Here is a 17,287-nt window from a genome sequence, read left to right as displayed (position 1 = left end):
AAACTGAACTGTGAGCTGTAACTGCAGAACTAGTAGAGACACAAACATCAGGTGTGTGCGTACCTGCCCCTCCCTCGGTGTTCGGGCTGCTCTCTGGGTCGGCAGATGCAGGTTGGGCCGCCGAGGCAGGGGTAGGGGGTGATGGGTAATCAGGCGGACTCTCGTTCTCATCACCCGACAGGCTCCTGGGTACGCCTGTTACCATGGCACCGGACAGACTGACTGGTCGCTTGGCGATGGGCAGCTTCCTCTCTGAGAGAAGCAGGTTAAAGATGATGAAACATTTAATGTTTTCAGCTTCTGTCACAGGTGGAAACTCACGCTTTATTCTTAAAGGACAGGTTCGTATTTTTCTTCCTGGTTTTCTTGCTGTAATCATTCCTCCTGTTCATACTGACCATTAGAAGATCCCTTCATAATGACCTTACAATGGAAGTGATGGAGGACAAAATCCACAGTCCTCCTTCTGTGCAAAAATGTATTTAAAAGTTTATCTGAAGCTAATATGAAGCTTCAGCGTCCAAATGAGTCAAATCCAGTAGATATCTTTCAACGTTACAGTCTTTTTAGTGCCAAAGTTCCTCTTTTTGTTACTATACTTCCACCTGCAGCTCAACAGGGAAACACTGTCCGAGGAAACACAAAGGAATTTGATGCTAAAAAGACTGTAAATGTGTCAGATATCCACTTGATATGACTAACTCAGACTGCTGAAGCTGAATAGAAGCTTCACACAGACTTTTAAATGACTGTGTGGACACACTGTGGATTTTGGCCTCCATCACTTCCATTGAAAGCACATTTGAAGGATCTTTTAATATCCAGTATGAACTTCTTTTATCTGTCTTAATCTTATCTTTCATAAAACCTAATGATTTTATAATTTGTTGATTTCTATTTGCTGCCTTGTGTAACATGGGTTTTGAAAAGTGCATTATCATCATCTATATTTTTAATGTTAAAACTTATCTCACATTTGAACGTTCAGGAGAAAAACGTACTTTTCTTTTGTCCCTTGTACTGCTGGGATTTCTTCCTCTGTTTGGACGCAGCTGACTGTAGATCTCTGGAGCCTGAAAAAACACACATTATATTCATTAAGATATGCTCATTGAGGTAAATAATAATAGGAGTGAGTTGAGTTTGGCCACCACCTGTCTTTGTTTACAGAGCAACGCAGAACAATGTGCATATTAAGTTTTACAAACCTTGTCTAAACGTTACCTCACGTACTGAAGGAAAAACAATCCAAACCCTATAAAACTGACAATCTGCCAACACAATAATAGTTTGATCCTTTTACTTCCATTTACCTAAATGCTGATTAAATATGCAACTAACACACTGAAATAACAGCTGTAAAATACTAAATTTCAGCTCTCATGCTCACCCTGAATGACAGACACATGGAGAAGGCCAGTAAAAACGGATATGGTTTGACGGCCCACTGGGATTTGTCCCAGTATGCCCGATGGTCAGTAGGCTGTAACCTACCGTTGCGGCTGTAAAATGGTGGATAAAATGGTTTTGAGCGTCACTCAACGCCCGCGAAATTTGATCCATTCTCTTTATTAACGTCTGGAAAGTCTAGAGGAGCTGCACAGCCAGCGCAGGAATGTCGAGCCCCAACGTGAGATTTAAAAACTCAATGCTGAAAATGTTTATTGAAAGCACAGTAAACACCAGAGTGTTCTGCTCCGATGCTGTCTCTTTCCGTTCTGCCCTCTGAAGGTCCTGGTCTTTATCAGCCTACAATATGAAAAATTAGTCTGATTGGTTCACTAGTTTCTAAACAAGGGACTGCACTTTACCTGTGACAGTTTATGTCACGTTGCATGTAATTTCAGCAGTTTTGGTTTGAATGTCTGACTGTGTCATCCACCCATCTGTGTTGTCAAGGAAAGCCTCCTCTGACCTTGGTAACCATGGCAATGCTGATAAACCTCAGAGAGGTTTCTGCCTTCCCCAAAACATCACAGACAGCTGGAGTCTCAAGGAGAAGATAAAGATGGAAAATTCAAAAACAGCGCTGATCGGCTTAATCAGCACTGTGTGAACTCGTTTGGCTTGAATTTAACGGATCTTCCGCACTGCAGGTTTAAATTATTGATTTCATATGAATGAAAGAATCCATGTTAAAGCTATAATATGTAATTATTCCACATTAAAAAGTCTGAAAACAACTAGACCTATGTTATATATGTTGTTGAGTTGTGTTCTTACATTATCCCAAATGTTTCCAACAGTTTTCAAACCCAGAGAAATCTGTAATTTAATCAAAGTAACGGACCGTTTCATTTGGTCGCCTGTCGATGGCGTCATACCTCCTCTACCAAAGAGTTAACACGCACAAGATGCATACGGCGGCACTGTGTTTGTCCGCTACAATGGCGTCTACCAAAGAGTAACTTACACACATACAAGATAATACATCGGCGTTGTGGTTGTTCCACACAAACTGTTATAAATGGACTTTTATTCAGTTTTAAGCCACATTTTCATGATAAATTTAGGTGGTTTTTTAACTATATCTTTTAGCCGGAAGAAGGATTTTAGTCACTGGACGCCTGGATCTTAAGTTATCAGAGAAATAAACTGGACAAACGTTAGCAGCAGCTCGGCTAACAGCCCCTCCAGGAAGTCCGGTGGTCACCAAACATCGTCGGAGAAACACTGATTTTTTAGGTGAAACAGCTTCATTCAGTGTTTTTACCTGTAATCTCCGGGTCCATTTGTTCTGGAGAGGAGGAGACCTCTGCGGGTAAAAACATCCTGAATGATGAACACTGGAGTAATCCTATCCCGGTGAATCTGGTTATTTAACAACGAAGACAACAACTCCCATGATCCTTTGCTACTTCACACCGTCATCATACCCCGTCTTTTCTTATTGTTTTGATTGAGACGCCTAGCGGCTGAAATTACATGTTGTGCGTTTAACATTCAAGTTATAATAAAGTGTTTAGGTTTAGATGTTAATACTGGACTCTTTTCTACGGACAGCAGCGTTAGCGTGATACATTCATGTTGATGCTAGTAGCTTTACGGATGGCACCACTTTGGTTCAGATTAAAATATCTCAACAACTGTTTGATGGATTCCTGTGAAATTTGGTTCAAACATTCATGTTCCCGTCAGGATGAATTGTAATAACTTTGATCCTCATCTGGTCAACATTTTAACTGGTTTATGACCAAATACCTGCAACAGCTGTTTGCATTTAGCCTCACAGAGCTTCCGGCATGACTGTAGACCCTCAGTGTTGTTATAAATGCTTTCATGTTTACTTTTCAGTGGGATTATGGATGAATTTACACCATAAATCTTTTTTCTTCTACAGTTTTGGATTCGGGTCGTTAGTAAGACTCACCTGCGTTGACAGCTGGAGGCTGCAGCTGGTACCCGGTCACCTGACACCAGCCGACCGGGTACAGGTCAGGTGACTCGCAGTCCACCCACTGGTCGTACTCATCCTCCCAGCCGTCAAAGTGTATCCGTAGCAACCGGTGCACGATGCGGGTCACTGTGGCGACGCAGACCAACCTGGGCTCCATGAGGTCCACAGCCTCCAGCTTCATCGCGGGACGGAAACCGTGGTTAGGAACTTCCTGTTGGAGGTGAGCGGAGAAACTCAACACTGAACGTTTCATTTACATTTTTATTTCACGTTTACATCAAAAATATCTGCATGTTTCTTCATTTTGTTCCACATTCTCACATCATTCGAGTTCTTTAGTCAATTATTATTCTTATCATTATTTTATTTATGCAAATAAACGCAAGCAGAACATTAAAAAAATCTGAATTTTCGGAAAACTTGCAAAAAGTTTTTTTATGTTACAGTGTGAGACAACAATGTAAAGTTTTTCTCCAGAATTGTTCCTTTTATGGATCATATTTATTGTTTTTAGAGCCCAAAATGATTAATCAATTAGCTGATTGACAAAAAATTAACCGACAAGTATTTTGAAAATGATTTATTTGTTTAAGTAATCTTTCAGGCAAAAATGAGAAATATTTGATGGTTTCAGGTTTTCCAATATGATGATTTGCTGTTTTTATTGGTCTTTTATTATAGTAAATTGAATTTTGTCGGTCGCACAAAACACTTTTTAAGATGCTACACTGGGCTTTAGAAAATTGGAAGGTATGAATCACAACGATTGATCGCAAAAATCAGCAAATTAATCTCATACAAAAATGTGAAAAATAACATTTTCATATTGTTTTTTTACACTAATTTTTGGTAAAATGTCCTCACTGAAAAGCCAAAAACATTAAATAAGCTTGATAAAGTGTGTGTTTCCTGTATGTGTGTTTAGTCTCACCTTGTTGAAGAGGTTGACGGGAGCAGCCACTGACTTGCTCTCCTTTAGATACTCGAACCATCTGAAGGGAAGATTAGTGTAACCTGAGACACAAAGATCGAGACAAAAGTGGAGAAAAAATTATTTTAATCACGTGCAGGACTGAAAAATTAAACCTTTAAAGGATTAAAGATGTATGTAGCTAAGGTTTCAGTCAGAGCTGTGAGTCCCTGTGGTGCAGGTGGTGGAGGTGGCAATGGGGGATGTGTAGATAAAGGAAGGGGAGGTGGAGATGATAGAGGTTTAGATGAAGGTGTAATTTGAGGAGATGGAGGTTCAGGTGATGTAGGGGGAGGTGGAGGTTGAAGTGATGGAGGTTGAGGTTTAAGAGGTGGAGGTGGATGTGTAGGTTCTGGTGATGGAGGTGGAGGTGATGAGGTGTAGGTTTAAGAGGTGGAGGTGTAGGTTCAGGTGATGGAGGTGGAGGTGATGAGGTGTAGGTTTAAGAGGTGGAGGTGTAAGTTCAGGTGATGGAGGTGGAGGTGATGGAGGTGGAGGTTCAGGTGATGGAGGTGGAGATGTAGGTGATTGGGGTGATGGTGGTGCAGGTGGTGGAGGTGCCAATGGGGGACGTGTAGATGAAGGAAGTGGAGCTGGAGATGATGGAGGTTTAGATGGACGTGATGAAGGTGTAGTTTGAGGTGATGGAGGTGGAAGTGATGGAGGTGGTGGTTTAAGAGGTGGAGGTGTAGGTTCAGGTGATGGAGGTGGAAGTGATGGAGGTGGTGGTTTAAGAGGTGGAGGTGTAGGTTCGGGTGATGGAGGTTGAGGTGTAGGTTCAGATAATGGAGGTGTAGGTTCAGGTGATGAGGTGGAGGTTCAGGTGGTGGAGGTGGAAGTGATGGAGGTGTAGGTGATTGGGGTGATGGTGGTGTAGGTGGTGCAGGTGCAGGTGTACGTTGTACCTCTGGGTGGGGTCAGCTCGATGTTGTTGATCTCACAGAAGCCGACGGGGAAGATGGAGGGAGAGGTGGAGTGATAGCAGAACCAGTCGGAGCCGTCAGCCGCTTCCGAACCATCGATACCGATCATCAGATACCCGTCTGCCAGGACCTGGAGGGTGGAGGAGGGAGGGTGGAGTAACAGAGGGAGGATGTACCTGGTTACTGAAGAGCACCTGGTTTCATGGAGCTGTTGTTTTGCTTTGATGTGATTGGCTCCCGGTTGTCCTCACCTTCCTGACAGTGGCCACGCAGATGGCGGACAGGTTGAGCGGGTCGATGGCCTCCAGCTTCATTCCATCTTCAAACCAGGAGCCGCTCTGATCCACCTCCTTCACCTGAGCAGGAAACACACAGAACATTAACTTTTTACTGTAATTACACAAAAACATCTGCAGTTTGCACCAAAATATTAACGATACCTCTGAGGTTGTAATGAGAGGTCAAAGGTCAGCTACTCTACACGTGAGAGCATATTCAGGTTCTTCATTAAATTGAATTATAACTTTGATCCTCTGACTTTTCATCTTGTGCTAAATAACTGCAAAACTAATGACATTAAAAATCAGCCTCAGCTGTACTTTGTGTTCATATTTTCTGGTTTCTTTAGTCTGTATGACAGTAAACTGAATATCTTTGACTTGTGGACAAAACAAGACATTTGAGGACGTCGTCTTGGACTTTGAGAAACAACTAATTGCTAATAGCTAAAACATAGTTCTCACCTTTGCAAACAGCTTCCCAGGAGCGTCCATCAGACCGTCCAGCTTCTTCGACACATCTGGAAACACACAAACACACACCATCTTCAGTCGAACAATCAGAGGTTTGCAAACTGTGAGGGGGGGGGGCGGTGAGAGATACATGCCTGTGCTCTAAAAACAACAGGAAGTCATTGTAGTTTGGACGCTGATTTGGCGGCTTATCATCATGGTCAGCAGTTGGAGCTGCAGCTGTGACTCACAGCTTGTGGCTGCAATTAAGGTAATTAAGTCCAGATTTGCCGTCATAACTCAGTCAAATCTGGACACACAGACATAAAACACATACTGATAACCCTAACCCTAACCCAATAAACCTCCATAAATCCACTTAGAAACCAGAGGAAAAAGAAGCTGCAGAACTTGTTTTCTTCAGTATCACAGTGATCAGTGATGATTGTCTGAACATCATGTTACACTGCAAACAGCTGATTCACACGACTGTTAATGGAGACTATCTGGTTTTGGTTGATCATGATAATCCTGTTTTCAGCCCCTGATGGAAGCGGTTCTAACTTCTAGACCAGTAAAGACTCGGCGCCACTCTGGAACCAGGTTCCCTGGCTGAGAGCCGGTTCTTTGACTGTCAAACACGAAGAACTGGTTCGAAATTAGGCACCGGATCCAAACTGGTCCTGGAACTGCCTTGGTTGGAAAGGGCTAACAGATAACTGAGACGGAGGGTGTTGGGGGGCCACAGTGTCAGACTTTTAACTCCTGCTCTAGAAGACGAAATGAGGCCGAACAATTAATCATTTTTATATCAAATAATGCAATTTTCAGATGTAAGAGCCACAGGTTTCATTATAACTTATATGTGAAGGATTTAATCTCTGGTCGACACTCCGGAGCAGAAGGTGGCGCTAATGCACCTAATACGCTGGTTGACAACCGCCGTTATAAACCAAAAAGAAGATCTTTTTTTCCAAACAGAGTGGTACATCCTGTCAGCCGAGGTGTTTCCTATCTGTGCAGCCGAACATAGCAGCTCCTCCATGGACTGTTTCACCCTGACGGTCCCGGTTTTTCCTCCGCAGGCTGCACTTCACTCAGCTGCCCGACAGACCCGCTGCTTCTTCCCACTTTAACCTGAATAACAAACCGAATAGCTCCGGTTGGATCAACATGGAGAGCCGAGGCTAACGTTAGCTGGGAGGCTAATGGAGCGTTAGACACAGCATGACCGAAGGGAAGCACAGCCAGCTAGCCTCCCAGCTAACGTTAGCCTCGGCTCTCCATGTGGATCCAACCGGACCACCGAGCCCTGGTTTGTTATTCAGGTTAAAGTGGGAAGAAGCAGCTGATTTGACGAGCGGCTGAGTGAAGTGCAGCCTGCAGAGGAAACACCACAACCGTCAGAGTGACGGGAATGATGGGAAGCACAGTCAGGTGGAGGAGAAGGCGACATATCGGCCTCTCATAATCGGCAGAGTTTTTATCGGCCGATACCGATGACGTGCCGATAATATCATGCATAATTAAAATACCAGATTTGTGTGTATAAATACATTCAATGTATTGGCTTTAAAGCTGCACTAATCAGTATTTTGCTCTACAGAGATTTTTAGCCTCTTTTAGATCCTAGTTTTAGTTTTGCGGCACATTTCCTGTCTGCTTTAAAAAGTGGAACATGTATCAGCAAACGAGACAGATATTTTCTCAGGAGTTGGTGGAAAAAAACCACTTGACTGATCAGCTGACTGATCAGCTGACCCACCGGATCGTTTGAAGCGGTGTCCGATGGAGCGGGACCAGCCGATGCCGTGGATCAGAGGACTGTACATGTGGCACCAGAAGTCGTCCGTCCCGTCGTCACACTCCTCGTACACCAGCCGCAGACGTCCACCGATCACCTGCACAAACACACAGAAATATTATAAAGACATTTATTTATAAACTGTCCCGCCAGAAGCAGCAGGAACAAAACCCAAAAGATGTTGTTGATGTGAAATGAAAATCACGTGTTTCCAGAAACTTTCTTTATGTGACTCAAGTCAGCAGGATGAACTCAAACTGTTGAAACAATTAGTCGAGTTGATCAGCTGAAAATGATTTTACTAATCAAATAATTGTTTCAGTCAATTTTTAAAGAAAGATGAGGAATGTTTGCTGGTTTCAGTGTCTCAGATTTGAGGATGATGATGCTTTTCTTGATGACAGTAAACTGAGGATTTTCTGATTGTGGACTAACAACATTTGAAACGTCATCTTGTGCTGTGAGAAATAATATCGGCTATTTGTTGATTTTTGTGAAATAAAGAAGGTTTTGTGTGATATAACAACAAAAATGAATAATTTCGTATCGAATAACAACAAAATAAAAAAAATCTTTTTACCTGCAAATCACCAAACTGCTGTTTGATTAATTACTTAAATTTCTCAACAACAAATGAATCTGTGACTATTTTGACCACTGATTAATCATTTCAGTCATTCTTCATGCAAAAATGCCAAAATTTCAACGGTTGCCTTTCAAATGTGACAATTTGATTATAAACTGAATATTTCTGGTTTTGGACTGTTGGTCGAATAAAACATTTGAAAATGTTAATTTAGGATTTATGGAATTATAACGGGTTATAAATTTTACTTTTTCTGACATTTTATTGAAGAACCAATCAATGAAGGAAATAATCAGCAGATTAATGGATATCAGAGATAATCGTTAGTTGCAGCACAATTTAAATTACTGAAATTGTTTAATTTCCACTTCTGTGTTTTCTTTGAACCTGGATGAACTACAGACACCTGTAAACCTTCCACACAGTCCAACCTGTTCAACCAGAGCGACCCGAGTCCGACACAGGTGAGTCTTATCCACCACCTCCACCCGCATCTGCTTCTTGAAGGGATACTGCATGCTCTCCTGCACCTGAGGACCAGAGGAAGACGTGTTTAGACAGTGAGGACATTTCTGACGTCTCCGCAGGTGCACAACACACTTCCTGCTGGTGTTATCATTGGTAACGTTTCAGTCTGTGTGACCTTCATCAGGTTTATGGATAAAACATCATCACAACAGTGTCAGACATGAGCACAGATGCTGAGTAAATGAGCCAATCAGAAGATCACAAATATTAGGTCAAACGTTCGAAAACACACTCTCAGCCATCTGTAAAGAAGAAAATCTATAAAATATCACAATGGCCAAAGATTTGAGTGTGCGTGTGTGTGTGTGTGTGTATGGTCTGTCATAGGCTACTTCTGGGGACAAATTTCAGACTTAGGACCAGTTAACTGGGGACGGTTTGCCCAGTTGGGGATAAAAGTCGTGTCCCCAACTGGGAAAAAGCTGATTTTTGGGTCAGTGGTTATGGTTCAGGTAAGTGTCCAGGAAATGAGTGTAAGTCTATGTAATGTCCCCAAAGATGACCATGATCTGACGTGTGTGTGTGTGTGTGTGTGTGTGTGTGTGACCTTGGAGGAGAAGTTTGGTGGCAGTGTTTTGGATCCCGTCAGTCTTTTAATCAGGAAGTTCTTCCAGTTGGTGAATCTGTGCAGAATGGCTGAGGACACACACACACACACACATACACACACACACACACACACACACACACACACACACACACACAAACATCATCACCATCTTCATTTCACCAGCCAATCATAAGACATCATTTCCTCCCTCCATCTGCAGCTCTGACTGCTGAAGTTAATTAGTTCCGGTAACAGAAACAGCAGCGACCTGCTTTAATTAAAAATGTGTGGTGGTGGTGTTGTTGTTGTTGTTGTTGTTGTTGTGATGCCGAGTTAAAGGTTATTACTACAAAAGATGAAACACTCTGGGGTTTTGTGTGTTTCCTTGCAGGTGGTTTAGGAGAGAGACTCTGCTTGTGACTCCTCATCACTTTTTTTGACAAATATATTTATTGGCATTTTGAATTTCAGCACATCCAGACATATATAAACGTATCCCTCCTCCTCTGGTTTTGGTTCTGGTTCTGGTTGTTCTGGTGGACGTTAGCAGAGCTTCACACTGACCAGATGTGAACAGCAGATGTTTCAGAGTTAACTGATGTTCCTGCACTAGTCTGACATGATGCAGCATCTGCCTGCATCATAACTACTAAAAATAAAACATTTTAGTGGTTGTTGATATGTTGAAGGTCTAAACTGGTTCACGTTCCTTCACCTGGTTCCACTGACAGTCTGCACATGTGACCAACAGTGACTCTGTCTCTTACTCTGAGGGGGAACCAGAGGTTTTCCTCCAGCGGCGCACCAGCCGACCGGGTGGATGTCCGGCACACACAGGTTCAACCAGAAATCTCTGGTGGAGTCGCTGTCAAAACCCTCGTACCGCAGCAAGGCCTTAAAACCTGCACATATCATCATCATCATCATCATCATCATCAATCCATGTTCACGTTCAAGTCGAACAGCAAATCAGATCTGAAAACAGGTTTCTTACTAAAATATGATCAAATATAAAAGCAGTAGAAATTATAGATAAAATTCTGACTTGATGTAAAACTGTTTCTAATAAAAACCTGCTTCACTCTGCAGCTGAGGTCAATAAAGGCCACTATAATAATCTTTATTGTAATAATAATTATATGAAATAAAACACACAGAAAACAAAACAAATGAGAGAAATCATCTGGACAAGACAAAGAAGAAGTTTGATCCAAAAAGACAACACGAATGAATGAAATGAATTCAAAGGGAGACAGGGCTCCACTTAACACAGAAACACTGGTGAATAAAGGTGAGTTTTCAGTCGACATGTAAAGAGCAAAGCTCAGTCGCAGGACTGGAGGGTGAGCGTGTGTGTTCGTCTGGACGCAACAACTCACAAACATCTGCTGGAGTCAGAATGAGAAGCTTTAAAAGTGATAAATAAAAACCTTTAAATCAACTTGAAGCCGATATGAAGAAGCTGAAATTGAGTTTTGTCAATTCTCTCATACAACTATAAGCCTCTTTAATTGGCTTTAAGTGTGTGTGTGTGTGTGTGTGTGTGTGTGTGTGTACCAGCCAGTTTGATGATGCCAGCGATCCAGTACACCTTCATGGGCAGACTGCTGTCAGTGTTCGGGACTTCGACTCGGACGCCTTCGCTGATGTCGCCCCACGACTTCCCCATCGACACCTGAACACCCGAACACAACTTACATATATATCTATAAACAATGAGAGAAAACCTGCAGCGCAGGTATGAGGTGTTTGTGTGTTGGACTCACATGTTTGAAACAGCTGACTGGGGCTCCCGCCACATCTCCGTCACCAAGGTAACGGCCCCAGTCAAACATCTCCACGGGAACTGCAGGAAACACAACATCAACAAAACAACAAAAACAAAGAAAAACACTCACAGGTCACTTTAAAGGAGCTTGATGTAGTTAAAGTATTGCAGTAAAAGTACATAAGTATTATGAGCTTGATGTAGTTAAAGTATTGCAGTAAAAGTACATAAGTATTATGAGCTTGATGTAGTTAAAGTATTGCAGTAAAAGTACATAAGTATTATGAGCTTGATGTAGTTAAAGTATTGCAGTAAAGGTAGTGGTTTGGTCCCTCTGACTGATATATTATTATATATGACATCATTAGATTATTAATAGTGAAGCATCAGTGTTAGAGCAGCATGTTACTGTTGTAGCTGCTGGAGGTGGAGCTAGTTTACACTACTTTATATACAGTTAGCTAGTTTAGTCCAGTGGTTCCCAACCTAGGGGTCGGGCCCCTCCAAAGGGTCAGCAGATAAATCTGAGGGGTGGTGAGATGATTAATGGGAGAGGAAAGAAGAAAAAACAAAGTTCTGATACACAAATCTGTTTTCAGTTTTTGGACTTTTTCTCTAATCTTTGATTTTTGCTGAAATATTGGATCATTTGAACATTTATTGAAATGAAAGCATGTGAGAAGTTTAGAGGGAAAAATCACTATTTGGTGGAGCTGTTAACAACTCATAGACATGTGAAATGTGACCCCGACTACACACTGCTTTTTGTAAGACGTCAAAAGACAAAAAGGTTGGAAACCACTGGTTTCATCTTTAACAATGTGTTGTATTTTAAAAGCTTGTTATATTATCCATTGTGTCAAATGTTCATCTGAAAAGTAACTAAAGCTGTCAAATAAATGTAGTGGAGTAGAAAGTACAATATTTCCCTCTGAAATGTAGAAAGTAGCATCACATGGAAATACTCAAGTAAAGTACAAATACCTCAAGACTGCACTTAAGTACAGTACTTGAGTAAATGTTCTTAGTTACTTTTCACGATTGCAAAACAGATGCTGTTGCACTTCATCTCTGATCATGTGGTGACAGAAACTTTGTGTCTGTACTTTAGTGGTTTTACAGACTGAACACGTCTTTGTGTCTGTATTTCCTCAATAAAGAACATTAGTTGAAGGAAAACTGCATCATTCCTTCTGCTGATGTTTATGTAAAGTCAGTAACAAATGAACTGCATCTTTAAACACTTATTTCTTATCAGTTATTGTATTGATAAATATAAACATTTACATTCATTCACATGACGCAGCTGAGTGTAACTAAATATCTGAGGCTGCAAACAACAAAATTTTCATAATCAATTCATCTGCAGATTATTTTTTAGATAAATCATTTGGTCATTTAGCTCTGAAATGTTAAAAATGTCTTGTTTTGTCTAACAAAAGTCTAAAACCCAAAGATAATCTGTCATAAATAACAAAAGCTCACTCAGCTCTTCATGATAGTTTGTGCAAATCCACATTTGCGTATTTGTGGACTCACCGCTCTTCTTCACGCTGCTCTGCTGGTTGGCTTGGTGCTGAGCGTACGCCGCTAGTTTGGTCATTAAAGGCTGTTTCTGAAGAACTTTAGCCTTCTTAGTGGGAGGCTTCCCCTTTAAGACACAGAGACAGACATCGGGTTAGACTTCCCCTTTAAAAGACACAAACTCTGCATCTTGTTTGGCTTGTTTCATGTTTAAGGAGCAAAGACACACTGGACAGTTTCTATTCTGCTAATTCCTGTCACCCAGAAATCAATCGAGGTCCGCCATCATCGAGGATGTTCCAAACCCCTGAATGTGTCTCGGAGGAGACAAGGAGACACTTCACAGACTGGTTTTTGCTGTAGAATGGCCTTCTTCAAAACCGTCTCTGGCACTTTTATCAAATGATTTTCTCATATTTGAATTAGTAGAAGGAGAATATGTAAATATTAACTTGTATTTTTCTCCACAGGCTATTTGGACTCTTAGGGAGAGATGAGCCACTAGGTCCCCTGGCACTCACCCTTCCCATGTTCCTGCGACCGACCAGCACCTGTCTGAAAATACTGGCTGTGCATGGGGAGTTCTGTCCTTTTGCTACATAATTAACTTTCACTATTATTTATATATTTATTTTTCTGTAGTTGAAGTTACTGTTGGAGCAGCTGATAACAGAACAGAACAGAAAAGACATCTAGCGTCTGTTAAAAAGGGGCTAGATTTTGTTCAAAAGTGTATGTTGTCAACATATTTTCAACACGTCTCAGCCTCCCGGGGAAAGCTTCTGCCACAGTGCTGGAAAGGAGGCTCCAGCTGATTGTTGAAGCCCGTATTTAGGAGGAAGAATGTGGATTCCATCCTGGCTGAGGATCAGTGGACCAGCTCTTCACTCTTGCAAGGATAATTGAGGGGTCATGGGAGTTTGCACATCCAGTCTCCATGTGCTTTGTGGACTTGGAGAAGGCTTACGACCGTGTTGGAACCTTGTGAGCGGTGCTGCGGGGAGTACGGGGTACCAGGGCCGTGGCTGTGAGCCATTCAGTCCTTATATAACTGCAGTAAGTCAGACTTGTTCTCAATGGGGTTCTGCCAGGTTTGTCCCTCGTCACCGATTCTGTTTGTGATTTTCATGGACAGAATCTCAAGGTGCAGCCCGGGGGGGAGGAGAGTGTCCAGTTTGGGGACCTCAGGATTGCTTCTCTGCTTCAACACACCGTGACCTCCAGCAGTCACTGGGATGGTTTGTAGCCGGCCGGATGAGAGTCAGCATCTCCAAACCTGAGGCCAGGATGCTCTGCCAGGAAAAGGTGGAATGACCCCTCTGGGTTGGGAGTTAGTCTGATGCCACCGTGACCTGGTCCCGGAGAAGCAATGGAAATGGATGGATGGATAAATCAAAGTGTATGTTTTTTAGATTATAATCTTTATCTGAACAGCATTTGATGACATTTGCGTTTTCTATCTTTGCTGCATTTGCATGTGTTGTCAATGTCTTCTTCATTTGCTTGTGTTTTGTTGAGCTTTCAGGGCCACTGTAGTTTTGCCATCTAGTTAAGAACAGTGACTTACTTTGACTTAATCCTCTTTACCCCGTTGAGGGGCATAGGGCGTCCACCAGAGCTCTCCATCTCACTCTCTTCTGGGCCCAGGCCTTTACTTCTTGCCAGCTCACTCTGATGTTCTTCAGGTCTTGGAGTTGTGGAACGTCTCCAGGTGTTTCTCGGCCTACCGGCTTTCCTCTTCCTCTGCAGGGTTGTAATCCAGGGCCTGTCTAGTGATGTTGTTTGAATCCTTCCTCAGGGTATGCCCTATCCAGTTCTCCTTTTGATGATTATAGCTGTGCTTTCCTGGTTTGTTAACAGACCAACTCCACAGACTGCTCGGGCCAATCACCCACCCAGCCGTAAAAATCTATTACAGAAACCGACACCAGTTAAGATCAGCAGCCCTGATAAAAAAAAGGAACCATAATCAAGCTGGATGTTTTCTGTGTCTAATCACTCCTCAGTAGATTTCTTTTCATGATTCCTTGTGAAAGCAGCTTCCTGTAAGGTGGTCTTCAGGCGTTATGTATGTGAATGAACATGCGGTAGTGTACAGGTCGTTAGCAGGATCCAATCAGGCAGACTGTTTTTCAGCTGTGTTGCTCTGAGTGTGTTCATACCTGCAGTCTGGCGAGGATGCTGGCCTTCTTGGAGTTGGAGGAGTAACTTCTGGAGCAGGAGACGCTGCAGAAACGTTTGGTTTTACTGTAGAAAGCATCTCTGACACCAACCATACCACACATCTCACAGGTCGCTGACACACACACACACACACACACACACACACACACACACACACACACACACACACACACACACACACACACAGAGAAAGAGTGATGATGAAACAAACTGCACATTAAAGACTTCTTGTGGTCCCAACATTTCTTTCTCTGTCAGACACTGAAAAGTTGAAGTAAACAACAATAAAAACCTTCCAGCTACCAGCAGTCTGATGGCAGCAACAGCACCTGACTGCTCATTAATCACACAACACCACTCTCTAAATGCTCACTGTCTTGTTTCAATTAGCAACTAACTGTTTAAGATTTAAGGATCAGGTTTGATCCAAAGAGAGATGATTTAACCTCTAAAGCAGAAACAGCATCTATTGATGGATTCGGCGGCTGATTTGCTAAAACGTTTGTGTTCATTATCTCCTAAACATTCAGTTAAAACTTGACCCCTCTCTCTGTCATACTGACCCATGCCTGCCTTGCCGTCGGGGTAGGTATACACCTGCCCGTTGGTCTTGATGAGAGTCAGGGAGGAGGAGGAGGAGGAGGAGGAGGAGAGTTGAGGTACTCCTCCTCCTCCTCCTCCTCCTCCCAACTCTTCGTCCTCGCTGTCCTCGGGGCTGGAGGCGCCGCTCCCCCCGCTGGACTCAGTGCTGCAGCTGCTGCGGTCCTCCTCCGCACCGTCCAGCATCCCAAAGGAGTCACGGCGCTTCCTGGACGGGCGCTCCACCTGAGGGTGCAGTCAGTGTTAATCAGTGATGTTTTGTTTAATCAGAAGTCTCAATGAGATCAACATGTTTCAATTAAACTGTAATTTTAGAGTTTATCTGGGGAGACAAAGTACTTAAATTTTGTATTTTGTGGCTTTCTTCCTTCCTTTCTGTCTCTGAGTATCTTTTCTAGCTGTTGTATAATATACTGTGTTTGTTATTAACATTTAGCACATATATTATTGTTGGTTATTCACTTTTTTAATGAACTTTTGAAACATTTTTCTTTTTTTCTATTTTCTTCTGTATGTTGTGGTGACATATTTTCTTTCTTCTTTGGTAAACTTGAACTTAGAACATCTAAAATTTGAGATATTTGGTCTTTAAAAGCCCTTTTGGGTTTTGAAATTTTTACCAACACAAATCTTTTTACTACTTTAAAGCATTAAGTTTCTGTGTGTGAGTCTTGTTTAGAGCTGCAACTAACAATTATTTTCATTATCGTTTAATCTGCTGATTATTCTCTTGTTTAATCTACAGTATTTGTCTATAAAATGTCAGTATTTAGTTAAAAATCATAATAATCCATCATAATTTCAAATAAATGTCTCTAAATGTCTTGTTTTATTTGAGCAACAGTCCAAAACCAAAAACATAGTCAGTTTATTATCATGTATGATCAAAGAAAAACATCAAATCATCACATTTAAGAAGCTGGAATCTGCAGATATTTGGCATCTTTGCTTAAAAGATGACTCAGATGATTATTTAATCGTCAAAATAGCTGCTGAAAAATCTTCTGTCAATTGACTAATCAATTAATAGGTCAATCATTGCAACTCTAGTCTTGTATTTATACAAATAAATAAAAATTAAATGTTTTATTGACTCCTGAGAACAAATTACACATATATGAGTTCACAGCACCACAGATCAGTCACACAATCACACTAATTATAACAGACACAAATGATTAGTCAATTAATCAATTAGTCTAGTGCTGCAACTAGCTGTTAGGGTTTAACAACACTAATCAATAGTGTTGTTTGTTAATTTGCTTGTTTTGTCCAACAGTCCGAAATCCAGTTTGTTCGATTACGTAGGACAAAGATTCATAAATCTTCACATTTTTGCTTTAAAAATGACTAAAATGTTAAATCTGTAATCAAAATTATGAATTTTCTATTGATTAACTGTTATCACATGATCAAAGTTCCACCCCGAGGTCACATCTCATTGACAGTATATTTATATTTATAACATTTCAGGTTATTTGGTCAAAATGCCACATGGGAAGTTTGAAATGGAGAGTGAATGGTTTTAATTATTCTTTTCAACAGTCTGTTTATTCATTAGATCAATATGTAGTTTCTTTCTCAATAGATCCACCTGCACACACACACACACACACACACACACACACACACACACACACACACACACACACACACACTGGAGGTGACTTACACAGGACCATCAGAAGCTAATGGACCTTTGCTTATCCCAATCTGTTATCT

The 17,287-nt window shown here is 41.7% G+C and overlaps 1 protein-coding gene across 3 annotated transcripts in view; it reads right to left on the bottom strand.

The window, feature by feature from the left end:
* LOC137200776 (MBT domain-containing protein 1-like) overlaps positions 1 to 17,287 on the bottom strand; it is a 33,124-nt gene that overhangs the window by 14,614 nt on the left and 1,223 nt on the right. For 2 of the 3 annotated variants that reach the window (XR_010932079.1, XM_067615407.1), the window contains exons 2-17: positions 15,529 to 15,790; positions 14,944 to 15,077; positions 12,797 to 12,908; positions 11,256 to 11,335; positions 11,047 to 11,164; positions 10,257 to 10,391; positions 9,487 to 9,575; positions 8,843 to 8,941; positions 7,787 to 7,922; positions 6,034 to 6,089; positions 5,542 to 5,646; positions 5,273 to 5,420; positions 4,329 to 4,411; positions 3,371 to 3,608; positions 1,002 to 1,073; positions 64 to 252 (exon numbers count right to left, since the gene is read on the bottom strand). Coding sequence is in view for 2 of the 3 variants with exons in the window: in XM_067615407.1 (XP_067471508.1) it covers positions 64 to 252; positions 1,002 to 1,073; positions 3,371 to 3,608; positions 4,329 to 4,411; positions 5,273 to 5,420; positions 5,542 to 5,646; positions 6,034 to 6,089; positions 7,787 to 7,922; positions 8,843 to 8,941; positions 9,487 to 9,575; positions 10,257 to 10,391; positions 11,047 to 11,164; positions 11,256 to 11,335; positions 12,797 to 12,908; positions 14,944 to 15,077; positions 15,529 to 15,790 (2,056 nt within the window). In the remaining variant the exon portion in view is untranslated. The remainder of the gene's footprint in view (positions 1 to 63; positions 253 to 1,001; positions 1,074 to 3,370; positions 3,609 to 4,328; positions 4,412 to 5,272; positions 5,421 to 5,541; positions 5,647 to 6,033; positions 6,090 to 7,786; positions 7,923 to 8,842; positions 8,942 to 9,486; positions 9,576 to 10,256; positions 10,392 to 11,046; positions 11,165 to 11,255; positions 11,336 to 12,796; positions 12,909 to 14,943; positions 15,078 to 15,528; positions 15,791 to 17,287) is intronic. The other variant, XM_067615408.1, reaches the window with a different exon arrangement.

This window comes from Thunnus thynnus, chromosome 17, assembly GCF_963924715.1.
Source record: "Thunnus thynnus chromosome 17, fThuThy2.1, whole genome shotgun sequence".
Lineage (NCBI taxonomy): Eukaryota > Metazoa > Chordata > Actinopteri > Scombriformes > Scombridae > Thunnus > Thunnus thynnus.
This window is presented reverse-complemented; position numbering and strand designations above follow the sequence as displayed.